This window comes from Dermochelys coriacea, chromosome 1, assembly GCF_009764565.3.
Source record: "Dermochelys coriacea isolate rDerCor1 chromosome 1, rDerCor1.pri.v4, whole genome shotgun sequence".
Classification (NCBI taxonomy): Eukaryota; Metazoa; Chordata; order Testudines; family Dermochelyidae; genus Dermochelys; species Dermochelys coriacea.
This window is the reverse complement of record NC_050068.2, coordinates 260,506,784-260,533,405: the sequence shown is the minus strand read 5'-3', so window position 1 is coordinate 260,533,405 and position 26,622 is coordinate 260,506,784. Positions and strand designations below refer to the sequence as shown.

Sequence of the window (26,622 nt, the reverse complement as noted above, 5' to 3'; positions counted from 1 at the left end):
CGAGAACAATTTATATAATACTATTTAATTATAAAAAGCAATATAACCAGCTGCATATTTTGACAGGAAAAAAATAAAAACAGAAGATAACATTTCTGCCTATGTGACTTTGGAGCTTATGTCTCAGAGACTTAAGCCAGTAAGTCACTTAGGGGTAAAAATTTCAAAAGTACCTATGTACAAGCAAAATGACCAAGAAAATTATGCTGCTGTATTCCATGATTTGTTATTTTAACTTGAGTAAACATCACAGTACATGAACAGGATTTTTTTTAAAAAAATAATTCATTTCTAATTGTGTATTAATAAAAACGTAAATAAACTGTCTATCCTTAATAATGTTAGCATCTAAATTTATCCAAATTAGGCTGTGAAGTTCATACCTTACTGAAATGAGTATAGTACATCTTAATCTTTGATGCTGTTCGTGTTTAGATGGAAAGTTTTCTGTCAATTTATATTTTACTGCCATGCATTCATTACAGGAAATGCTTTTTTCTTTGTCACTTTTTAAAAAAAAGCTTAGAAGTCAGCAAAAGTTTCAGAAAGCAACGAAGTTTGCAGAAACTACGACTGAAGGATGCACTTTTTTTTTTGGCAACAGAGGTTTTCTACTGTCCCTGACTTAACGCAGTGCCTTTAGAGGATACTAATGCACGTGTCTATAAACACAAGACTACACACACACACACACACACACACACACAAAAATGAGACTTTTGCAACCTTCTTCGTGTAAATCATTACTGTTAAACGGCTTGTCCCTTTTGAGGGAGAGCAGCAGTCCCTGTCTCTGGACAGGTCTACACTTAAAACGCTGCATCAGCACAGTTGCACTGATGCAGTTGTACCACTGTAGCACTTAAAGACACTCCTACGCAGACACTCCTACGCTTTGTGAACAGGGACCGCTAACAGGGAGTTTCGAGAGGGAGTTCACCAGGTGAAGGAGGAGCAAATACGGGACTCTTTGGGTAAGTGGCTGTCTGTAGTGTGTGTTTGTGTTTGGGGGTTACTTGCTGTGTGCTGAGCTTGTGTTTGTCTGCCTGTTGTTTGTTTGAAGAATCATGTGCTGTGGCCGGCAGTTGGAAACTGAGAGCTTCTAAACAAGGTTTGAAATCTAGAAGCCTGTTCACTGGCTGAGCCTTAGTCAGGGGGTGGGGCTATCAAGAAGGCCAGGGCTTTATAAAGCAGTGAGCAAGCAACCAGGGACCGCTATCAGGGAGTTTCAAGAAGGGAGTGAAAAGGGGGTGAGGTACACTTGCCATTCTGTAAAACCTTTAAACTAAACTATAATCAAAACTTCTTGATTTAAACAAAAACCTTATCGTTAACCTAGGTAGCTGTAGGAGAGAATGCAAGCAGAAGCCCAGCAGCAGAGTGGGGGCTATCCTGTTTATTGCACTTGGTGTAGCATGTATGATTATCTGCCCTGTGGGCGGGTGGCATATGTGTGCATTTGGTGCAAGGAGTTCCTGGCCCTCAGAGACCATGTATGTGCTTTGGAGGCCAGGGTGGCAGAACTGGAGGAGCTAAGGGAGACAGAGAGGTATGTTGATGAGGCTTTCCGGAACACACTAGATTTGTCCCACTTCCAGTCAGACAGCCCCTGCGCTGTTAAGGAGGATGAAAGGCCCAGAGAAGGAGAGCTGTCAATGGAAATAGAGGAAAACCTTCCCATAGTTGGGACCCCCCTTACAGATGATGTTGGGGTATCCTCTCACACTGAGGTTACCTCTCTGGGGGAGGGAACTCCAGTCATTAGGAAAAGGCAGGTTTAGTAATGAGAGTTTCAATCATTAGAAAAATAGATAGCTGGGTTTGTGATGACCAGGAGAACTGTATGGTGACTTGCCTGCCTGGTGCGAAGGTTGCGGATCTCTTGAGGCATCTAGATAGACTTATGTGTAGTGCTGGGGAGGAGCCGGTGGTTGTGGTACATGTAGGTACCAATGACATAGGGAAGGGTAGGAGAGACGTCCTGGAGGACAAGTTTAGGCTGATAGGAAAGAGACTGAAATCCAGGACCTTTATGGTGGCATTCTCAGAAATGCTTCCAGTTCCACGCACAGGGCCAGGTAGGCAGGCAGCGCTTCAGAGTCTCAATGCGTGGATGAGACGATGGTATAGAGAGGAGGGGTTTAGATTTATTAGGAACGGGGGAAACTTTTGGGATGGGGGAACCTATACAGGAAGGATGGGCTCCACCTAAACCAAAGTGGATCCAGACTGCTGGCACTTAACATTAAAAAGGTTGCAGAGCAGTTCTTAAACTAAGATGGGAGAAAGCTGATTGCTGCAGAGGCGCACATGGATCGGACAGAAACTTCTCTTGGAGGACAGTCTATTAATAGAGCTTCTCTAGATTTTAGTCAGGAGGAGAGGATGGAAGAGGATAAAGTATGGGCCAGATCAGACGAGAAACATTTACATAAAGAATCTGACACATCAGAAAAAGGGCAGACAAATAAACACTGACAAGTTTTTAAAGTGCTTGTACACAATTGCTAGAAGTCTTAATAATAAAATGAGTGAACTACAGTGCCTTGTGTTAAACAAGAATATTGATATAATAGGCATCACAGAAACCTGGTGGAGTGAGGACAATCAATGGGACACAATCATTCTGGGGTACAAAATATAAGGCAAGGACAGAACAGGTTGTGTGTGTGTGGGGGGGGGGGAAGTGGCACTATATGTGAAAGAAAATGTAGAATCAAATGAAATAAAAATCTTAAAGGAATCCACATTTTCCATAGAATCTCTATGGATAGTAATTCCATGCTCTAATAAGAATACAACAGTAGGGATCTATTATCGACCACCTGACCAGGACAGCGATAGTGACGATGAAATGCTAAGAGAAATTAGAAAGGCTATCAAAATTTTAAAAAAAAAAAAAAAACCTCAATAATAATAGTGGGGGATTTCAATTATCCCCAAATTTACTGGGTACATGTCACCTCAGGATGAAATGCAGAGACAAAATTTCTCGATACTTTAAATGACTGCTTCTTGGAGCAGCTGGTACAGGAACCCACAAGGGGACAGGCAACTCTCAATCTAGTCCTGAGTGAAGCGCAGGATCTGGTCCAAGAGGTAACTATAATAGGACCGCTTGGAAATAGTGATCATAATATAATAATATTTAACATTCCTGTGGTGGGAAGAACACCTCAACAGCCCAACACTGGCATTTAATTTCAGAAAGGGGAACTATGCAAAAATGAGGAGGTTAATTAAATAGAAAATAAAAGGCATAGTGACTAGAGTGAAATCCCTGCAAGCTGCATGGACACTTTTCAAAGACACCATAATAGAGGCTCAACTTAAAATGTATATCCCAAAATAAAAAACATAATAAAAGAACTAAAAAAAGAGCCACCGTGGCTTAACAACCATGTAAAAGAAGCAGTGAGAGATAAAAAGGCATCTTTTAAAAAGTGGAAGTCAAATCCTAGTGAGGTAAATAGAAAGGAGCATAAACACTGCCAAATTAAATGTAAAAATGTAATAAGAAAAGCCAAAAAAGGAGTTTGAAGAACAGCTAGCCAAAAACTCAAAAGGTAGTAAGTTTTTTTTAAGTACATCAGAAGCAGAAAGCCTGCTAAACAACCAGTGGGGACCTGGACGATCGAGATACAAAAGGAGCACTTAAAAGATAATAAAGTCATCGCAGAAAAACTAAATGAATTCTTTGCTTCAGTCTTCATGGCTGAGGATGTTATGGAGATTCCCAAACCTGAGCTATCTTTTGTAGGTGATAAATCTGAGGAATTGTCACAGATTGAAGTGTCACTAGAGAAGGTTTTGGAAGTAATTGAGAAACTTAACAGTAACAAGTCCAGGGACCAGATGGCATTCACCCAAGAGTTATGAAAGAACTCAAATGTGAAACTGCGGAACTATTAACTATGGTTTTTAACCTGTCCTTTAAATCAGCTAATGTACCCAATGACTGGAAGATAGCTAATGTTACGCCAATATTTAAGAAGGGCTCTAGAGGTGATCCCGGCAATTACAGACCGGTAAGTCTAACGTCAGTACCAGGCAAATTAGTTGAAACAATAGTAAAGAATAAAACTGTCAGACACATAGAAGAACATAAATTGTTGGGCAAAAGTCAACATGGTTTCTGTAAAGGGAGATCATGTTTTATTAATCTATTAGAGTTCTTTGAGGGGGTCAACAAATATGTGGACAAGGGGGAATTCAGTGGACATAGTATACTTAGATTTCCAGAAAGCCTTGGACAAGGTGCCTTACCAAAGGCTCTTATGTAAATTAAGTTGTCATGGGATAAGAGGAAGATCCTTTCATGAATTGTGAACTGGTTAAAAGACAAGGAACAAAGGGTAGGAATAAATGGTAAATTTTCAGAAGGGAGAGAGGTAACTAATGGTGTTCCCCAAGGGTCAGTCTTAGGACCAATCCTATTCAACTTATTCATAATTGATCTGAAGAAAGGGGTATACAGTGAGGTGGCAAAATTTGCAGATGATACTAAACTGATCAAGATGGTTAAGACCAAAACAGACTGTGAAGAACTTCAAAAAGGTCTCACCAAACTAAGTGATTAGGAAACAAAATGGCAAATGAAATTTAATGTGGATAAATGTACAGTAATGCACATTGGAAAAAATAACCCCAACTATACATACAATATGATGGGGGCTAATTTAGCTACAACTAATCAGGAGAAAGATCTTGGAGTCATCGTGGATAGTTCTATGAAGACAGCCGTGCAGCGGCAGTCAAAAAAAGCAAATGGGATGTTAGGAATCATTAAAAAAAAAAAGATAGAAAATAAGACAGAATATCTTATTGCCCTTATATAAATCTATGGTACGGCCACATCTTGAACACTGCATACAGACGTGGTCCCATCATCTCAAAAAAGATATACTGCCACTAAAAAAGGGTCAGAAAAGGGCAACTAAAATGATTAGGGGTTTGGAATGGGTCCCATATGAGGAGAGATTAAAGAGGCTAGAAATTTTCAGCTGGGAAAAGAGGAGACTCAGGGGGGAATATGATAGAGGTCTATAAAATCATGAGTGGTGTGGAGAAAGCGAATAAGGAAAAGTTATTTACTTGTTCCCATAATATAAGAACTAAAGGCCACCAAATGAAATTAATGGGCAGCAGGTTTAAAACAAATAAAAGGAAGTTCTTCTTCACTCAGTGCAGTGTCAACCTGTGAAACTCCTTGCCTGAGGAAGTTGTGAAGGCTAGGACTATAACAGGGTTTAAAAGAGAACTGGATAAATTCATGGAGGTTAAGTCCATTAATGGCTATTAGCCAGGATGGGTAAGGAATGGTGTCCCTAGCCTCTGTTTGTCAGAGGGTGGAGACGAATGGCAGGAGAGAGATCACTTGATCATTACCTGTTAGGTTCACTCCCTCTGGGACACCTTGCATTGGCCACTGTCGGTAGACAGGATACTGGGCTGGATGGACCTTTGGTCTGACCAAGTATGGCCATTCTTATGTTCTCCAGTCTGTGTAGTTAATCCACCTCTCCTGTAGACAAAGCGCTGTTTACATGGGGGGAAGGGGTGGGTGTCAGTATAATTACATCACTCAGGGGTGTGGATTTTTCACACTTCCGAGCAACACAGTTATACGGATATATGCCGAGAGATTATGCCACACACTCTCAAAGAAACTGCGAAACCACCTGATCAACATCCTATACAGCACACTGGGAAAGATTAAGAATGAGCTCTCAAAACTGGATACTCTCAACAAACAGCTGGATATATGTCCGTCAGGCTTAGTAGACAACATGGCACCAAAACTGCAAAGACATAAGCACATGCATAAATTTTATACACTGACTTTCAGTGGGACTACTCATGTGTATTAAGTTGTACATATACTTAGGCATGTCCAGGATTGGGGCCAAAGCTACTGTGACATTACAAAGAGGTGGTGCCTTACTAAGCTCCACTAATAAACTCTTATGAAATGATTTTTCCATCAATTTAATTTTTATCCCCTTCCTGCTTCTCAACCCACCCACATCATGTAAAGGCACTCCTCTTCTTTGAGAACCAAGTCTATATCACGTTTCCAGTTTCAAATGTTCTTCCTGTAGCAGTACTTAAAGAAAGGTTCTAATTGTATTTCAACTAAAGACAAAGGGAGAAATGAAGAGGGGAAAGAAAACCTAATTCAGACACACAAAGGGATTTCACTCCGACTTTATTTCATAGAGTCAAAGCACTGACAATATCATATCAAAATGTGCGTGCTGAGCTATTACAGAGACAAGGTAGGTGAGGTAATATCTTTTATTGGACCAACTTCTGTCAGTGAGAAACTTTCAAGCTACATAGTGTTTTTCCACAGGTCTGAGAAAAGTAATCCGAGTGTCAGAGCTAAATACAAGGTCAAACAGATAGTTTATAACATAAGTAGTTAGCACATATTCTAAGGGACTATTCAAGGTGAAATGGCCCCTTAACAACCCAGTAGTATTAGAACAAGATGGGGGGTTAGTAGAAAACAGTTTGTTGTAATAAGCCATAAACACTTTGCTAAGTTATGAACATGTGAAAATAGTGGGTTATTATGGAAATAGATTAATAGCCTTAACTATAGAGTATACAGCCTTGTGATCCGCAGTAACACAGTTACAAATTGTTTCCTGATATTTTTACTTTGACTAAACAATTCATTGCTCCCCTAGAGTTTATACACTTCACTACTTGTAGGTTTAATTTATATATATAAAATGTTATCTCTTTTAAATCTTTGTTGCTAGATCAGTCTCTGCTATATTTTTTGTTACTCTTCTCTTAACTCCCTCCAGCTCATCCTCATCTTTCTGCTATTCAAATAGTCTGAACTTTACAGTATTCAAAAGGCAGACTCACAAACACCATCTAGAAAAGAGAACTACCTCCCTACTGGCATGTAACTATGTATTTGCAGCCTAACACTGCACTGCCTTTTTATGACCACAGTGCACTGCAAACTCAAATTCAATTTATAGAATCTACCCCCAATTTAATATTATCATTTTAACTTCTATAAGTGCTTTGTACTTATGGTATTTTCCATCCTAGGTTCTCAAGCACTTTATAAATAATGTACCTCTTCTAATTTTGCAGATGGGGAAACCAAGGCACATAAAGTTAACTTGCTCAAAAGCATACAGAATTTGTGGTAGAGGCAGAACTAGAATCCAGCTCTTCCAGTTCATACCTGGGCCTTAAGTTCTCTGCCAACAGAAGAGGAAACCAGTTATGGCTGTGTAAGAGCCACTCAATACCCCCAAAAATGTCTTATACATTGTTATGGCACCACTATCACGATGAATGAGATGAAAGTTTGGTCTCCAAGACCATCCAGTCCTTGGCCTCTGTCTTTGAACTGCCAAAAAGGGAACCAGTTAGCCTTAAGTGCAATTTAGACACCTGACTTCAGATAGCTAGTTTTCGGTCACTAAGATCAATAATATATAATAATAATAAACAGTAGCACCCCAAAGAAAAAAAATGAGATGAGTAACGTTGGATTTATTACATACCATACAAGAACATCTTAGCTCATCATTTTCAAAAAATGCATGAGATAAATCACCAAGTTCTTAATGTCTTACTACTTCAAAAGATCAACAACACTGAGATTTAGAACAAAATTAACCCATCAAACTAACTGTATTCCAATTGGCTTGGAAGTCAATTTTTTTTTCTGGACATCTAATTCCATTCTTATTTAAAATGTTATTTTTTAAAAACCTATTACCCTTAAGAATTTCATGGTCATGAAGAGACTTGCATATAGTTCTGATTAAAATATTCAGGATATAGTATATGTAATAAAACACTGACTTCAGGCTTCAGTGATCAGCAATATTTATTGTTCCATGAAGTAAATACTCAACTTTTTTTTTTAACCTTTCAGATCTGTAAATCTGGATATTCACCTCAACACGCGTTAATGTCTACCTACTGAACTATAATTCAGCAGTTAAGGCCAGATTTTCAAAATGTATGTAAGCACTTAAAAATGCAAGTAGGTCCTTAGTAGGATTTTCTAAAGCACCTAACTCATTTAAATTGATGAGAATTAGGCACTAAGTGCTTTAAAAAAAGTCTTCTTCTGCTAGCAACTGATCCATGAGGTTTGTCTCTCTTTGGGCATGTCTACACTGCAATTAAAAACCTGCGGCAGGCCAGTGCCAAGGAACTGAACTATGGGGCTATTTAACTGTGGTGTGGACATTTGGGCTCAGGCTGGAGACCAAGCTCTGGGACTCTCCCCACTTGCGGTGTCCCAGAGCCCAAACATCTACATCACAATTAAACAGCCTCCGAGCCTGAGTCAGCCAACATGGGCCACCAGCAGGTTTTTAATAGTGTCGATACCCCTAAAGACTATGGGCTGGATTTTTCCCAATGGAAATTGGGCACCGAGGTGCTTGAGATTTAAGGGCACCTAGTTGCCTAACTCCCACTGGGAAAAAATCTGGCCTCTAGTCTTTAAGGGTACACACTAAACTTACAAACTTTTAGGAAGGCTACAAAGCTGAGATTCAAATACCCAGGCATAATCCCCTAACAGAGTTTTGAATGAAGATTTGTCTCAGCCAGCCACTTGCAAGTATCTCTCTTTGAAGCTTCACTAAGTTGAAGACATTGAGGACGGGCAACAGATTACTGCCAACTTGAACTGACTCTTTTGGAAGCAGCACACTTCCTTTCCTCAATTAAGCAGCAGAGTCTTGGAAATTCTTTACAGTAGTAAAGAAAGAAAAGTTGCCAGCAGACGAGGCCTACCAAATGGCTTTTATTTATTTTTGCTATGTTCAAAACCACTACTGCCACTTTCCAAATTCATTGAAACCTGATCTTACCTCCTTCACCCTGCCCCCTTGCCCCCCCAAAAAATCATTATTAAAGTTGTGAGTCTGTTTTGGGAAGGGACTTTCCAATTGCTACAGATATCTGCAATAATTAAAAAGGGAATGTCAATAAATGACCAATAGAGATAGTTTTGTAGACACTGCCACCACTTAAAAAAAAAAAAAAAAAAAAAGCGCTACTACTAAGTACATAAGCTTGTGGCTGAAACCTTGGATGTATGCCTCCTGAGGGGACTCCCTCAGATTGATCTGAAATAATTTTAAATTTTCCTTTTGTATTGCAAAAGCATATTTGAACACTAACAATATGGAGAATTGTCCAGGTCAATTCCCCCACCCACACCAGTAAAAGCTTGATATGTTTCCTCTCTCCTCTGGAAGTAAGACTCCAACATGGTGGCTGGGATTTTGCAGCTTGCAAAGTAACCTGTGTATCCTATTCTAGGTCCTGTTTGGTCAAAACACTTAAAAGGTTTACACTAAAAGAAAAGGAGTACTTATGGCACCTTAGAGACTAACAAATTTATTAGAGCATAAGCTTTTGTGAGCTACAGCTCACTTCATTGGATGCATTTGGTGGAAAAAAAAGGTTTACACTGCCATCCGTTCATGTTTGTCAAGAGGAAAAAGAAAAGCCCTTTTAAAGCCCTTATTCACAGTGCATCTTCAAGGACATACACCTAGGCAGGAGTTCACATCCTATATGCTGTGGTCACTGCTACTTCCAAATTTTGCTCCCATCTGTCCTATCCAGGCCAATCTACTGCAGTCTTGAAGAGCAGTCAAGACTGGAAAACAGCCTGCTGTTTTTCAGCCAGTGTACTACCATGATGAATTAGACACGATAGGTAACATGTATATATTACACATTATCAAATGGCATAACGAATAAAGTGAAATAAAAATATGCAGCAAACACAAGGCCAACTACAGTGCCATTAGCAAACCAGAACCAAGTCCATGTTTCTCCTTCCTCCCAAGGCCAACCATCCAATGACCACAGCAAATACCATATGAAATACTCAAGCTGGTATTTTTACTTAAAAAATGATTTCCACAATTTTTTTAACATATTTCTCTAAAGACTAGTTGAATTGGCCTAAGCAACAGATGTATTAATTGGATTTTGATTACAGTAATATCTTCATTAGCACACAAGATCGTGCTAACAAAAACAGATTTAAGCCCATATTTCCCTATCTCTTAGCATCAGGTCACAGTTAGAGGAGATTCTTACACACATGCACATAGCAGAAGATGGAATTCACCTTCAGTTCATTAACATTCTCTTCCACTTAGGGTTACTTGTTATTGAACTAAGTCATCCAACAGCACCCACCCTCTAATGAACCCCACAAGTAAAACTATTTTTAGCGACACAGACACACTCCTCCAACTCAGAATAAAGTTTATTTTCCTAATGAACATACATATCCTACTCTAACTTATTACTGAACAGCCTGCCCCTCCAAATTCCTAGACATTCTAGCTCTTTTCTGTTATATTTTGAACTGTCTCCTATCCCAGGAGAGAGTCTCATGTGATAATGTACTGGAATGAAACCAGAAAAAATGAAGATGTTTTTCTGTCAAATACATTCAGGTTTGCCTATTCAGTTTGTGCTCTGACCATGCAAATGTGGGCTCAGAAAAGATATACATGGTGATCCCCTATTAGAGAAGGTTTTCATCTTTGACTTGTTGAATATAATTAGTTGGTTTTTTTTTAAATTAGTGTCTGAAAATGGATTCAGATTAACTGGATGCGATTGTCCCTACAGTAATCTGCTGCCTAACCAGCAGACTTCAAAAATATGTCACACACAGAGTACAAGGCCTCTCAGAAAGAAGGGAGCGCGGGGAGAATGTACACGACCACAGCAAAAACTACTTTGTCTTATTTCTTCCACTCCACGAAAAGGAGCATTACATCACACTCTTACAATGCAGGGGGAGGGGGCTGTTCCCAGAAAGCAAGATTTACAGTTATTTCCCTTTACTCTTCTGCTTGGTTCTGGAGAAGATGTAAAAATCAATTAAGATTTAATTTTCAACAATGCAAAATCTGAAGACGACAGCTCTTGAACTGCATGTCTTAATATGTATGTAAATGGTCATTTCCTACTGGATATGAAACAAGCATCCTGCCAAAAAAAAAAAAAAAAAAAAACTATAGTCCCATATCTCAAATGTGTATATAAACACCTTAAAAAAAAGGTTTGGTAAAATTTTTTTGGACTAAAATTTGTGATGTGCAATAAAGGGGAGCTCTCTCAGGGAGCAGGGGGTTAGAAAGACTACTTCTAAACTGAGACTAAGCTAGCATGACTGACTGGTTTGAACTCTAAATGCCATGTTTATAGGGCAATACCATTTGTTCCCAACAAAGACCAAAATAAAAACACCTCTGGTTGCAAAGCGGGGGGAGCGGCGGCACAAGACAGAGAAAAAAAGAGGAGTGCAAGCATGCAAGAGAGGGTGAGCGCTGATGCACATTTTGCACAGGAGGCTTTCAAGCACAGGAATCCTCCAAATCCTAAACCTCCCAGTACTCACTCCCCAACCCCAATATTTAAAACATACTGATGCATCATTTTAGTTTTTACATCTTTATGGCAAGTATGGCCTAGTAAAAACACTCGTCCCCCACTCCCCTTGTCGGCCCTAGCAGTAGAAAGAATGCAAACCCATTTATATTTATGCAAATTTTTGCAGCAGATTTAAGAGCTTCAGGTTCTTGGGGGAGAAAATCGCTTGGGGGGCGGAAGGAGAAGAGAAGCCTGTTTAAACACCACAGGATTTTCAATAATCCCTAGCACTCTCACTTGTTTGGAAAACAGAAAAATTATGTAATTTGCATATAAATGTATTTAAATTGCAATCAAATCCTTTCAAATGTTTCAAAACACTTCTGCCACAGCTTTTCAAATCATAAAATCTTGTTAAAGTGCATTAGATGTAAGAGCACACTGATTCACAATCGTCTGAAGCAAGTGTTTATGCCAGACAAACATCACCGTGCAACACCACAGATGAAACGGTCAGACAAGATCCACATATAATCTATCAATAGGTTAAAAAATAGCTGAAATATGCTACTAACCTCATAAAGTGCAGCAGTGCTTAAATCCAGCGAGTTGAGGCATACAAGGTAGAAATGGAAATGAAAAGAGATCCAAGAATGATTTCTGTATATGTTTTTTCAATTTTAAATGTTCAGAAACAAGCAGAGACTCTGTCGGCCATTTTGGCTTGAACTCACTCTCTCCCTCTTGAGCTCTCTCTCCCCTCTGTCTCTCTAAAGGAAGAAGCTTTTTGTGACCTTCAAATAGAGGCAGGTCATGTGACTTGGGGCAGGCTGTCAATCAAGAAAAGGAAGGTGGAATGCTACAATTTTAAAGGGAAAGCAGCCTTTTTTGCACCTAAAAGACTACTTCGCAGTGCACTGCTTTCCCTCAATAGTGTAATGCTGCTGTAGCATACTTTCCATCTGCATTATTTCTCATCTATTTATCATGCAAGAGTAGTACACAGAAACAAGATTTTATCCAGTAGATCAGGGGATAGAACTAAATAAAAGCATAGTTGGATTTTTTTTTACACTAGCTACAAATTAAACCATCTAATTATGTTAATGTAACATTAAGCTTGCACCGATGAAAAGTTAAGACATGAAATGCAAAAATTAAGTTTCCAACAACAATATTCAGTCTTCTGTACCGGACTTTGGGGCACATGGCCCCAGCAGTTGCTGTCTGCTCCCTCACACACACACACTCCCCTGCAAGAGGAAGTGTCCCTTTAGAAAGGCCCCATCTGGCTTTACAAATGCAAGACTACCCAGTAATAAGTACTGCCAACAACACTAAGAGAGGTTTCAGAGTAGCAGCCGTGTTAGTCTGTATTCGCAAAAAGAAAAGGAGTACTGGTGGCACCTTAGAGACTAACAAATTTATTAGAGCATAAGCTTTCGTGAGCTAAAGTGAGCTGTAGCTCACGAAAGCTTATGCTCTAATAAATTTGTTAGTCTCTAAGGTGCCACCAGTACTCCTTTTCTTTTAACACTAAGAGACACACCTTTACCACTTCAAAACTGAGCCCCTACATATCAGCAGTTCCAGACAGCTATTTTTCAGCCTAAGAACTAGGCAGCAGGTAAGCAAGCAGATGAGGATTGGAGAGAAACCTGGGACACAACCAGACACAGACACTTCTCCAACTTTGAATAAAGCTTATTTTCTATGAATATACACACCCTACTCTAACTTATTAGTAAACAGCCCACCCCTCCAAGTTCCTAAACAATCTAGCCCTTTTCTTGTTCTATGTTGAACTGTCTCCTATCCCAAGCTGGAGAAGCCTGGGACCCAGCATCAGGTTGTTTCTCCCTCTGGATCCATGGACTCTGGGAGGAGAGGATGTGAGGCTGGGGTGGGGAGCGCAGCTGGGCTCTGGGGGATAGGGAGAGTGGGTTTCTGGGCTGGGTGGCATCCTTCAGTTGGGTTCTGGGAAAGGACGGGGTGCAGTGCGTCTGGACTGGCAGGAGGCCAGAGCTTGGCTCTGGGGGAGGAAGGGATGCGAGTGTATGGGCTGGCAGGGGGGCCATGGTTCAGCTCGGGAAGTGGAGGGGGTGCAAGTGTCTGAACTGGCAGGGGATTGCAGCTGGGCTTTGGGGACAAAGGGATGTGAGAGTCTGGGCTGGGGAGCACCTCACAGCTGAGCTCTGAGTGTTAAGAGGTGCAAGTGTCTGCCCCCGTGCTGGGCTCTGGGGGGAGGAGGCAGAGAAAGAGGAACATAAGAACAGTCATACTGGGTCAGACCAAAGGTCCATCTAGCCCAGTATCCTGTCTTTTGACAGTGGCCAATGCCAGGTGCCCCAGAGGGAATAAACAGAACAGGTAATCATCAAGTGATTCATCCATCCCCTATCCCCCATTCCCAGCTTCTAGCAAACAGAACTAGAGTACTTGGGGCACCTTAGAGACTAAATCTTAGAGATTATAATCTTGGTCTTCACAACATCCTCTGGCAAAGAGTTCCACAGATTGACTATGTTGTATGAATAAATACTTCTTTTTGTCTGTTTTAAATCTGCTGCCTATTAATTTCATTTGGTGGCCCCTACTTGTGTTATGAGAAGGAGTAAATAATATTTCCTTATTTAAAAAGAACGAGGAGTACTTGTGGCACCTTAGAGACTAACAAATTTATTTGAGCATAAGCTTTCATGGGCTAAAGCCCACTTCATCAGATGCATGCAGCGGAAAATACAGTAGGAAGATAGATAGATAGATAGATAGATAGATACACACACACACACACACACACACACACACACACACACACACACACACACACACAGAGAGAGAGAACATGAAAAAATGGGAGTTTCCATACCAACTCTAATAGCCCCAAGGTGGACTATTATCAGCAGGAGAAAAAAAAAAAAAAACTTTTGTAGTGATAATCTGGATGGCCCATTTCAAACAGTTGACAAGAAGGTGTGAGTAACAGTGTGTGTGTGGGGGGGGAAACTAGCATGGGGAAATAGTTTTTAGTTTGTGTAATGACTCATATACTCCCAGTCTTTATTCAAGCCTAATTTAATGGTGTACAGTTTGCAAATTAATTTCAGTTCCTTCTTAAATTAATTCCTTATTTACTTTCTCTACACCAGTCATGATTTTACAGACCTCTATCACATCCCCCTTTAGCCATCTCTTTTCCAAGCTGAAAAGTCCCAATCTTACTAATTTCTCCTCATACGGAAGCTGTTCCATATCCCGAATCATTTTTGTTGCCCTTTTCTGAACCTTTTCCAATTCCAATACATCTTTTTTGAGATGGGACAACCACATCTGCACGCAACATTCAAGATGTGGGCATACCATGGATTTTTATAGAGGCAATATGATATGTTCTGTCTTATTATCTGTCCCTTTCTTAATGATTCCCAACACTGTTAGCTTTTTTGACTGCTGCTGCACATTGAGTGGATGTTTTCAGAGAACTATCCATAATGATTCCAAAATTTCTTTCTTGAGTGGTAACAGCCAATTTAGACCCCATCATTTTATATGTACACTTGGGATTATGTTTTCCAATGTGCACTACTTTGCATTTATCAACACTGTATTTCATCTGCCATTTTGTTGCTCAGTCACCCGGTTTTGTGAGATCCCTTTGTAGCTCTTCGCAATCTGCTTTGGACTTAACTATCCCTGCATCCATGGTTATGGTTATCATTGGCATCAGCTGAAGAAAAGGAACTCCTATCCCTACGTTGTGATGAACCTTCCACCAGTCTAGGGAATGCTTTACTGGCTGGGGAACTAACACCTGCTTGTTGAGGTGTTTGTTTGTTTGGCGAGTAAACTGATCTGAGCCATCACTGGAAAACAGTGAAGGCGTAACTTTGCATATTCTGTCACAAATATGCAACCTGCCACCTGACCGAGGAGTTGAACATAGTTTCTGACTGAAGTCGGCTCCCTTGAACAGTTCTGACAAGGTACGATAATTAGAGCCCAGCACGGATACAAAATTTGTATCCGCATCCGATTCACAAAAATAGTCTGCGTATATAAAGTGGATTTACAGGGCTCTAACGATAATGTCACAAACATGGGAAGGAAGGTCCTGGCTGCTAAAGAATGTAGGGATGCCCCTACAAATGGTATGTTCTGAATGGGAGTCAGTGTAGATTTTTCAACATTCAACTGCAGACCCAAAGTATAAGAACGGGAAAAGCGCTTTTCCTGCGACAGATGACACCTCTTAGTACAACTGACCCTTGAGCAGCCTGTCATTGAGATGTGGGAAAACAATGATCGCCTGACAATACAGGAAAATAGCCACCGCTGTTAAAAACACCTTTGAAAACACTCTCAGCGCGAAGGAGAGACCAAATGGAAGCACCCAATACTGAAAATGATCCTGGCAGAAACAGAAATCTTCTACATGACAATTGTATCGCTATATGGAAGTACGTTTCTCGAAGGTCAAGGCCAAAAACCTATCCCCTGAATTCAGAGAAGGAATTATAGCTGCAAGAGTCCCAATTCTGAACTTTTGAGGCATCACAAATTTGTTTAGAAGGAGTCTTAGATCTAAGATTGGTTTCCATCCTCTATTTTCCTTGGTACAAGGAATTACCTCAAATAGAAGCCTCTCTCCTGGTGCTGAGCAGGGACCAGTTCTATCACTTCTACATGAAGAAGAGAGTTTATTTCCTGTCTTAGCAGGAATGAGAGTGGTTCCTGAAGGGACATGGGGAAGGGAAATGAGGAGGCAGCAGGCAGGTAAAATGAATGGTGTAGCCTAATGATGTTACTTCCTTCAGCCATTTGTCTGAAGTGATACGCTGCCATGCTTGTTGGAAATGGCTGAGTCAGTCACCAAATGGGAGGAGGTGGGCAAAACGTTGAAGTTGGCAAGCTAACAGAAGAGGGGTGTTCGAACCCTTGGCCATCCCATTAAAAAAAAAAAGTTATCTACCTTTCCATAACTGTTGTTCTTTAAGATGTGTTGCTCATGTCCATTCCATTCTAGGTCTGTGTGTGCCCCCGTGCGCCCCCCAAAAATCGGAGATTTTTGCCTTAGTAGTATCCGCAGGTTCGGCTGTAGCACCCCTTGAGAGCCATGTTCACGCGCTGGTACATTATGTGCTGCCAACCCTACGCCCTCAGTTCATTCTTGCTGGCAACTCTGACAGAGGGGTAGGAGGGCAGGTAATGGAATGGAAATGAGCAACACATCGCGAAGAACAACAGTTACGAAAAGGTAGGTAACTATTTTTTCTTCAAGTGCTTGCTCATGTCGATTCCATACTAGGTGACTCACAAGGAGTATCCTCGGAGGTGGGCTCAGAATTCATAGCCTACCTTCTCTACCAAAACCAGCATCATCCGGGGCCTGCTGGGTAAGTGCACAATGGGATGTAAACATATGGACAGGCAACCAGGTGGCTGCTGTACAGATGTCCTGGATAGGCACATGGACTAGGAAAGCTGCTGAAGAGGTTTGTGCCCTGGTTGAATGGGCAGTTACGACTGCTGGAGGGGCAGCTTTGCCCGATTGTAGCAGCAGCAAATGCAAGCAATGATCCAAGAAGAAATTCTTTGAGAGGACATTGGACAACTTTTCATACTGTCAGCCATCGTGACAAATAATTGCATTGACTTGCAGAATGGTTTGGTCCTTTCAATGTAGAAGGCTAGTGCCCTCCTGAGGTCTAGGGAAGGCAGTCTATGCTCCTCCTCCAACTTATGCGGCTTTGGAAAACAGGTAAGTATATGTCCTGGCCCATATGAAATTGTGAGACCACCTTGGGCAGAAAAGCCAGGTGTGGTCACAACTGGAGCTTGTCTTTGTAGAAGACTGTATAGGGTGGTTCCGAGGTAGGCGCCCTAATTTCAGAGACCCAGCAGGCGGATGTCATCACAACTAGAAACGTGACCTTCCAGGAGAGAAGGAGAGAACAGGAAGCCAGAGGCTCAAAGGGGGGGTCCTGTGAGCCATGACAGCACAAGATTCAAGTCCCACGGAGGAACATAGTACCTGACGGGCAGGTAGAGGCACTCAAGGCCCTTGAGGAACTTGGCAGTCATGTCCTAGACGAAAACCAACCTACCTTCGAGTGGGGAACGAAAGGCCGAAATAGCAGCCAAGTGGACCTTGAAAGATCAAAGAGACAGGTCTTGCAGCTTGATATGCAGAAGGTAGTCCAGGATCAACTGCAACGAGGCCTACTTGGGCTGAATACCTTTTATCCGAGGTCCAACAAGCGAACCGCTTCCATTAGGCTGGTAGATCGCTCTGGTGGAAGGCTTTCTGCTGCCCAACAGGACCTGCTGGACAGCGACCGAGCACTCCTGCTCCTCCGCATTTAACCATGCAGCAGCCAAGCTGTGAGGTGCAACACCGCCAGCTTTGGATGTAGAAGACTGCTGTAGTTTTGGACAGCAGGTCCAGTCTGAGCGCCAGCTGTTAACGGAGCAGATACCGATAGGTCCAGCATTGTGCCGAACCAGTGCTGGCGTGGCCAAGCCGGTGCTATGAGGCTCATCTTCTCCCTGTCCTGTTTGATTTTCATGAGGACTCTGTGAATTAGCAGCATTGCAAGGAAGGCATACAACGAGCCTCTGACCACGGGAACAGAAATGAGTACAACAGGGAGCCTCTATCGATCCCCCGAATTGAGCAGAAAACGGGGCATTTTCTGTTCTGCCCATATGCGAACAGGTCCACCTGGGGAGATCCCCACTTCTGGGAGAGAAGCTGACCACTTCTGGACGGAGGGACCATTCATGGTGAGACAAGAAGGTCCTGAAGAAGTGATCTGCCAAATCATTCTTGGCCCCAGGGGGGTGTGCGGCTACGAGATGGATGCCCTGTTGTACACAGAAGTTCCAGAGCCTAAAGGCTCCCTGGCAAAGGGCAGACTACCTAGCCCCGCATTGTTTGTTGATATAGAACATAGGGCTGTGTTGTCCATCAGGACCTGGACCACCCTGCTTTTTATGTTAAGTAGGAAGGCTTTGCAGGACAGGCGAACCGCTCTGAGCTCCCCAACATTGATATGTAGGGAGCCACCGTGACTTGACCAACAACCTTGCATGCTGAAATCGCCAAGGTGGGCTCCCCACCCCATGTCCGAGGCATCAGAGATGAGAGTCACCAACAGGGAAGGAGCTGCGAAGGAAACCCCTCCAACACTAATGCAGGATTTTGCCACCGTGAGAGTGATGACAGTACGTGGTCTGGAACCCTGACCATATGGTCCACGCTGTGTCTGTTGGAGACGTAGACCGACACCAGCCACGCCTGCAGGGGCCTGAGGCAGAGCCACGTGTCCCAGACCACGCAAGTGAAGGCAATCGCAGGCACGTCTGAGCGGTGGTGAGGGTGGGCTTGCATGTGCAAGATCAGGTCCACTATGGCTTGGAACAGAGCTTCAGAGGACCTCACCAATGAACTCTATGCATTGTACTGGAATTAAGGTCAATTTTTTCTCGTTTATTTACAGACCCAGGTCACAACAGGTGAAGCCACACCTGATCCTGGGACCAGCCCTTTTTCAGCCAGCCATCAAGGTAGAGATAAATTTGCACCCCTCAATGCCTCAGATAAGCAGCCACTGGCGCTATACACTTTGTAAACACTCTCGGGGCTGACAAAAGACCGAAGGGCAGTGCCATGAATTGAAAATGGCAGTAGCCGAACCCAAAATTGAGGAAACGCCTGTGCCCCGGGAAAATGGAAGTATGCATCCTTCAAGTCGAGGGCGACATACCAGTCTCCCGGATCCAGGAAGGGAATAATGGGAGGCCAGAGAGACCATGCAAAACTAAACTTCTTTAGAGACGTTGAGGTGGCGCAGGTCCAGAATGGGTCTGAGGCCCCCTTTTGCTTTTGGGATTAGGAAATAATGGGAGTAGAACCCTTTTGCCCCCTTCAAGTCTGGAGGGACCTCCTCTATCACCACCAGGAATAGGAGGTTCTCGACCTTCTGAACAAGGAGCTGCTTGTGAGAAGGGTCCCTGAAAAGGGACAGGGAAGGGGGGGTCGGGAGGGAGGGTCAGCCACAAACTGCAGGGTGTAGCCTGAAGATATTATGTCGAGCACCCAACAGTCCAAAGTCAGCCGCGACCAGGCTGACAAGAAGAGGTGCAGGCGGGTGGATCCTGGGAAGTGACTGGGGCACCGTCTCCAGGTGCATCCTCAAAACGCCTGCTTCTGGCTTCCCTGGGCTCTGGAAGAACCAGGCTGGGCAGAGGAACGGGAAGACAAAGAGTGACACCATTTAAATCCTTTATCTCTGTCCTTCTTCCTGTAGGAGCTGGACCGGGGAACACGCCAGGACCTTGACGGAGGCGGAGGCTGATGAAACGGGCTTTCTAGTCTGCTGAATGGTGTGTAGGCTGAAGGAACGGAGGATGGCATGGGAATCTTTAAGGCCGTGACAGGTGTTGCAACAAGGAACAATCCCACACCGTGGGGATCAACACCTGGGAGACTGCCTACGCGATGGTAATCTGCACTGTGGTGAACTCTGGCCGGAGGGCTGACAGTACCAGGGATACAGGGATCAGCATCGTAACTCAGGCGCCCCGTGCCTTGCCGGTGGAGACTTGGTGTCAGGGACCTGTGTCTTGTTACCAGGGTCCGAGGCCGCGGCGATGGGGACCAATGCCTGCAGTCCAGGGATCAGGTATGCTCCACTGTCCCATAACCGGTTTGCCCATAGATACCGGGGCATTGGCCGGGTCCATCACCTGGCTTGGCATCTGCAGTGCCAGTCAACCTACTTGCTCTTTGGCCACCAGGTCCACTTCAGGCACAGATGATTCTACTAGGGGCCAGGACCCCCTGCTGCTTCCAGGAGTCGGAGGCGGTTCCTGGGCTGGGATGGGGGGGGTCCGACTGCAGGGGTATCACGAAGCAGCTCTGGAGCAGGCACATGGCCTGACACAGGTCCTTTGCCCGAAGCCCCTTTCTTCTGCGGTGCCAGTGGGTCCATCGACTTCAACCTTTCTTAGGCACCACGGATGGGGAATGGTGCCAAGGGGATTCCAGTGCTGGTGGTATGCTGTGCACCGAGATACCAGGCATGGAGTCCGATCGAGAGGGTGCCGAGGTAGGACAAAAGTGCAGCCTCCATGAGGAGAGCCCTCAAGCAGATGTCCCACTCCTTCTGAGTTTGAGGATGAAAACTTTTCAAGAGGCAAAGTCTTAGCCGGGACTCTAACTCCTAAACTACTACACTAACACTTAAAGGTCTAACTAAGTACTTATCAACTAACAACAAAGGAGACAGAACAATGGACTGTAAGAACCGCTAACTCCCTTGCATTGCAAGACAAGGCACTCCGACCAACCGTCATGGGCAGTAAGAAGGAACTAAGAGGGCATAAGATTGGCAGCGCCTAATATACCAATGCACGAGTGTGGCACTCAAGGGGGCGCCACAGTCAATCCTACAGATACCGCTACGGCTCCAATGACTGGGCATGTGTACACACCTAGAATGGAATCAACATGAGCAAGCAATTGAAGAAGAACTGAGGCTTTGATAAGGAAGGCTGCTGTATAGATGCATCAAGTGGGTTAGAAGGTATCTTTCTCTGGAACTTCTCTCTCTTTCTAGGAGATTCTGTTGGTCTCTGAAATCCAGAGAATTGCATCAGACAGGATCTGTGAGCCATTTGTGATCTATTAAACTTCCTTTTGTTTGCAAGTGCGAGTAACCTAACAAGCGTAACGTGTCCCTGGAATCCTTAAGGGTATGCAATGACTCTTCGGTATTTTCCACAAACAGCTTCAGTCCACCAAACAGAAGTTCCTCTATCATATTCTGGACTTCTCTGGAAAGTCACGTAGCTATAACCAGAAAGCCCTGTGCATCATCACTGTCGTAGAGATGGAGCAGGCCTTGGTATCTGCAGTATCCAGAACTGCCTGAAGAGATGTTCTGGCTAGTAATTGTCCCTCAAACTAGTGGCCTGAAATTTTTCCCTTTGGTCCAGCGGAAGTCGTTCAATAAACAATCCAACTTTGTATAGTTTATGTAGTTGTACTTTGCCATCAGCACCTAGTAACTCGCAATATGGAATTGTAGGGTTGCTGATTAGATTAATAGGATTTTCTCCCCACAGGTCCTGGCACTTTTGGTCTCTGTCATACAGGGTGACTTATAAAGATGCTGCTTACCCCATTCATTAACCATATCAACATCCAAAGAGTTAGGTGGAGGGTGGGAAAATAAGAACTTTGAGTCCTTAGTGGGCATGTCATTTTTTTTTATTTTTTATTTTTTTTTAAATCAGCCCTCTTACATGTGGGCATTACTGTAGCTGGAGACTGCCAAATGGATTTTGCAGGATGCAGGAGAGTCTTATTGACAGGAAGGGCAATTCTGGATGGTCTCTCAGATTGCAGAATATCCAACAGTTTGGGTTGGGATTCTCTGATCTCTTCAAGAAGTAACTGTTGGAATTCTGCTACCCACCTAACAAGATCCTGGAACTGCCAAAAGTCATCAGCCACAGATGGAGGAGGAGACATTACAGCTTCATCCTCCTTAGTTTCTTGGGCTGCAAATGTTCCCTCCTGTTAATGGGGAGAAGAAGCTTGAGTCTCCCTGTTATCTCAGTGGGAGAAGGTTGGGGCGCTGGAAAAGTGTCTGTGATAAGCTGCGCAGGGATCCCAATATGGCCACTGAGGACCATATGAGGGAGCAGGTGGCATTCAATGCTGCTACCACCAGGAGTGGTGAGGTCCTTGAGTATCAACCTTACCCCGCCAAGAAAGGGGGTTCATATATTAGTACGAGGAGGAATCCTGAACAGAAATCTAAAGGGAAGAAGAGGATGATGAAGATTATTTCTTCTTCTATTGGTGGAGTGCAAACCAAGAAGGTAAGTGATAGCACAAGGAACGTATAGAGCTCCAAAGATCAAGTGGCTCTCAGTAATGAAAGGAGATCGGTACCCTCTGGTTCAGCAGTCACTGATAAGTTCTTTGTGCATCTAAAATCTTGCAGCACTAAATGATGTTGTGGTATCAAGTATTGTTGTGACATCAAGAAATGTTGCAGCATTAAGGGGTACTGTGGGACTACACCTGTCCTTGCTGATCAGTACCAATTACTTAGGATGCTTCACAGATGGCACCAATGCGGCTGGAGGCTTACATAGTACCTAAGAACTCAATAGGGGTACCAGGAGAGAAGTTAAGTCCAACAGTACTGATATTCCAGTTTGCTCTGTCATTTTCAAAGTAGGCAGTACTGGGGTCTTTCCAGCACCATGACTGGACTTAGACCTGTGGGGCTTTCCCACTACACTGGTACTGGAGGAGGCTGTTGCCTTCACAGTACCGAGCCTTGAGGACGTCATCTCTGAAGCTGTCGACCTGGTTGGGAAACAAGATCTTCTTGAGGATCACAGAATCATAGAATATCAGGGTTGGAAGGGACCTCAGCAGGTCATCTAGTCCAACCCCCTGCTCAAAGCAGGACCAATCCCCAACTAAATCATCCCAGCCAGGGCTTTGTCAAGCCTGACCTTAAAAACTTCTAAGGAAGGAGATTCCACCACTTCCCTAGATAACTCATTCCAGTGTTTCATCACCCTCCTAGTGAAAAAGTTTTTCCTAATATCCAACCTAAATCTCCCCCACTGCACTTTGAGACCATTACTCCTTGTTCTATCATCCGTTACCACTGAGAACAGTCTAGATCCAGCCTCTTTGAAACCCCCTTTCAGGTAGTTGAAAGCAGCTATTAAATCCCCCCTCATTCTTCTCTTCTGCAGACTAAACAATACTAGTTCCCTCAGGCTCTCCTCATAAGTCATGTGTTCCAGTCCCCTAATCATTTTTGTTGCCCTCCGCTGGACGTTTTTCAATTTGTCCACATCCTTCTTGTAGTGTGGGGCCCACAACTGGACACAGTACTCCAGATGAGGCCTCACCAATGTCGAATAGAGGGGAACGATCACTGCCCTCGATCTGCTGGCAATGCCCCTACTTATACATCCCAAAATGCCATTGGCTTTCTTGGCAACAACAGCACACTGTTGTCTCATATCCAGCTTCTCATCTACTGTAACCTCTAGGTCCTTTTCTGCAGAACTGTTGCCTAGCCATTCGGTCCCTAGTCTGTAGCGGTGCATGGAATTCTTCCTGGTCTTCTTCCAACTCTGCACTTGTCCTTGTTGAACCCCCTCAGATTTCTTTTGGCCCAATCCTCTAATTTGTCTAGGTCCCGCTGTATCCTATCCCCTACCCGCCAGCATATCTACCTCTCCTCCCAGTTTAGTGTCATCTGCAAACTTGCTGAGGGTGCAATTCACACCATCCTCCAGATCATTTATGAAGATATTGAACAAAACCGGTCCAAGGACCGACCCTTGGGGCACTCCACTTGATACTGGCTGCCAACTAGATATGGAGCCATTGATCACTACCTGTGAGCCTGACAATCTAGCCAGCTTTCTATCCACCTTATAGTCCAATCATCCAGCCCATACTTCTTTAACTTGCTGGCAAGAATACGGTGGGAGACCGTGTCAAAAGCTTTGCTAAAGTCAAGGAATAACAGGTCCACTGCTTTCCTCTCATCAGAGCCAGTTATCTCGTTATAGAAGGTAATTAGATTAGTCAGGCATGACTTACCCTTGGTGAATCCATGCTGACTGTTCCTGATCACTTTCCTCTCCTCTAAGTCCTTCAGAATTGATTCTTTGAGGACCTGCTCCATGATTTTTCCAGGGACTGAGGTGAGGCTGACTGGCCTGTAGTTCCCCGGATCCTCCTCCTTCTCTTTTTTAAAGATGGGTACTACATTAGCCTTTTTCCAGTTGTCCGGGACTTCCCCCAATCGCCATGATTCAAAGATAATGGCCAATGGCTCTGCAATCACATCCGCCAACTCCTTTAGCACTCTTGGATGCAGAGCATCTGGCCCCATGGACTTGTGCTCGTCCAGCTTTTCTAAATAGTCCCGAACCGCTTCTTTCTCCACAGAGGGCTGGTCACCTCCTCCCCATGCTGTGCTGCCCAGTGCAGTCTGGGAGCTGACCTTGTTCGTGAAGACAGAGGCAAAAAAAGCATTGAGTACATTAGCTTTTTCCACATCCTCGTCACTAGGTTGCCTCCCTCATTCAGTAAGGGACCCTTCTTGTTACTCTTAACATCTCTTGCTAGCTGCACCTCCAGGTGTGATTTGGCCTTACTGATTTCACTCCTGCATGCCCAAACAATATTTTTATACTCTTTCCTGGTCATTTGTCCAATCTTCCACTTCTTGTAAGCTTTTTTTTTGTGTTTAAGATCAGCAAGGATTTCACTGTTAAGCCAAGCTGGTCGCCTGCCATATTTACTATTCTTTCTACACATCGGGATGGTTTGTCCCTGTAACCTCAATAAGGATTCTTTAAAATACAGCCAGCTCTTCTGGACTCCTTTCCCCCTCATGTTATTTTCCCAGGGGATCCTGCTCATCAGTTCCCTGAGATTGTCAAAGTCTGCTTTTCTGAAGTCCAGGGTCCGTATTCTGCTGCTCTCCTTTCTTCCCTGTGTCAGGATCCTGAACTCGACCATCTCATGGTCACTGCCTCCCAGGTTCCCATCCACTTTTGCTTCCCCTACTAATTCTTCCCGGTTTGTGAGAAGCAGGTCAAGAAGAGCTCTGCCCCTAGTTGGTTCTCCAGCACTTGAACCAGGAAATTGTCCTCTACACTTTCCAAAAACTTCCTGGATTGTCTGTGCACCGCTGTATTGCTCTCCCAGCAGATATCAGGATGATTGAAGTCTCCCATGAGAACCAGGGCCTTCGATCTAGTAATTTCCGTTAGTTGCCGGAAGAAAGCCTCGTCCACCTCATCCCCCTGGTCCGGTGGTCTATAGCAGACTCCCACCACGACATCACCCTTGTTGCTCACACTTCTAAACTTAATCCAGAGACTCTCTGGTTTTTCTGCAGTTTCATATTTGAGCTCTAAGCAGTCATACTGCTCCCTTACATACAATACAACTCCCCCACCTTTTCTGCCCTGCCTGTCCTTCCTGAACAGTTTATATCCATCCATGATAGTACTCCAGTAATGTGAGTTATCCCACCAAGTCTCTATTATTCCAATCACATCATAATTCTTTGACTGTGCCAGGACTTCCAGTTCTCCCTGCTTGTTTCTCATGCTTGCATTTGTGTATAGGCACTTGAGATAATTCGCTGATCATCCCTCTTTCTCAGTATGAGGCAGGAGTCCTCCCCTCTCATGCGCTCCTGCTCATGCTTCCTCCCGGTATCCCACTTCCCCACTTATCTCAAAGCTTTGGTCTCCTTCCCCTGGTGAACCTAGTTTGGGAGGGTATGACTCCTTCGGAGGGGAATTAGCACTCCTCCTCTTAGGATGTTTAGAAGAGGACTCTGAGGATTTCCTCTCTGGGGGAGAATGCTGTGCTGAGGCTGAAACAGCGCTAAAAGCCCCTAGGGAGGGCCTCTCTGACCTGATCCCAGCGTTTTCTTACTAATGTCATTCTCTATTTCTACATAACCCATCATGCATGAAACCTGTGGACAGATCTTTGCAAATGACCTGAAAATCTCTACTAGTCCTTCCCTGAATAACTTCCCTTTTCTAATACTTCAAAAGGAAGGGCAGTTAGTGAAGAGATCAGCTAACTACAAATGTAGACAGTCTGACTCCATGCATAGCCCTTAATGTAATCAAAAGCATCACCACCTAAAAAGGTTGCTAACCCCATGATGGGCAAAGAGTTCAACAAATCTCCTTTATCTGTCTAATAGTCAACAGAAAATCCATATGCCTATTATCTCAACATTGTACTAGAAGAAGAAAAAACTCAGAGCTCCGATACCTGCATAAACATGATCACTAACCCTTAGTTATAGCCACATGGTCTGCTGGGAGGATGGTATTTCTAGTCATACCCATAATCCTGTTGTCCACTTGAGGAGTTAAACAACACAGAAGTTATCTAGGGAAACTGTACAAGAGTCCAGAGGGAGAATCTCAATCTGGAGTTGTATTCTTGGTTTCCAATATATTTTGAATGCGGAGTGGAAAAAACAAGGGGGGGGAGGTAGTGGCTGGGATGGGATTGTGCTCTCCTCCATGTCTCAATTAACCAACCTCAGTTGCAGATAATAGATCTTAATTAAGGCTGTTGGACCTTTCTATGTAAACAATCTAACCGCAGACTTGTATTCTTCCTCCAAC

General features: G+C 43.6%; 1 protein-coding gene across 16 annotated transcripts in view; it reads right to left on the bottom strand.

Moving 5' to 3' along the window:
• Positions 1-26,622, bottom strand: part of TNRC6B (trinucleotide repeat containing adaptor 6B) — a 239,845-nt gene that overhangs the window by 124,781 nt on the left and 88,442 nt on the right. For 4 of the 16 annotated variants that reach the window (XM_038415515.2, XM_038415524.2, XM_043502019.1 and 1 more), the window contains exon 1: positions 11,979-12,197. The exons of 9 other annotated variants lie outside the window; for them this stretch is intronic. In XM_038415515.2, coding sequence (XP_038271443.1) covers positions 11,979-11,983 — 5 coding nt within the window. In that variant the 5' untranslated portion in view covers positions 11,984-12,197. Of the gene's footprint in view, positions 1-11,978; positions 12,200-26,622 lie in introns of those variants that run through there. 3 more of the 16 variants (XM_038415483.2, XM_038415494.2, XM_043502008.1) reach the window with 1 other exon arrangement.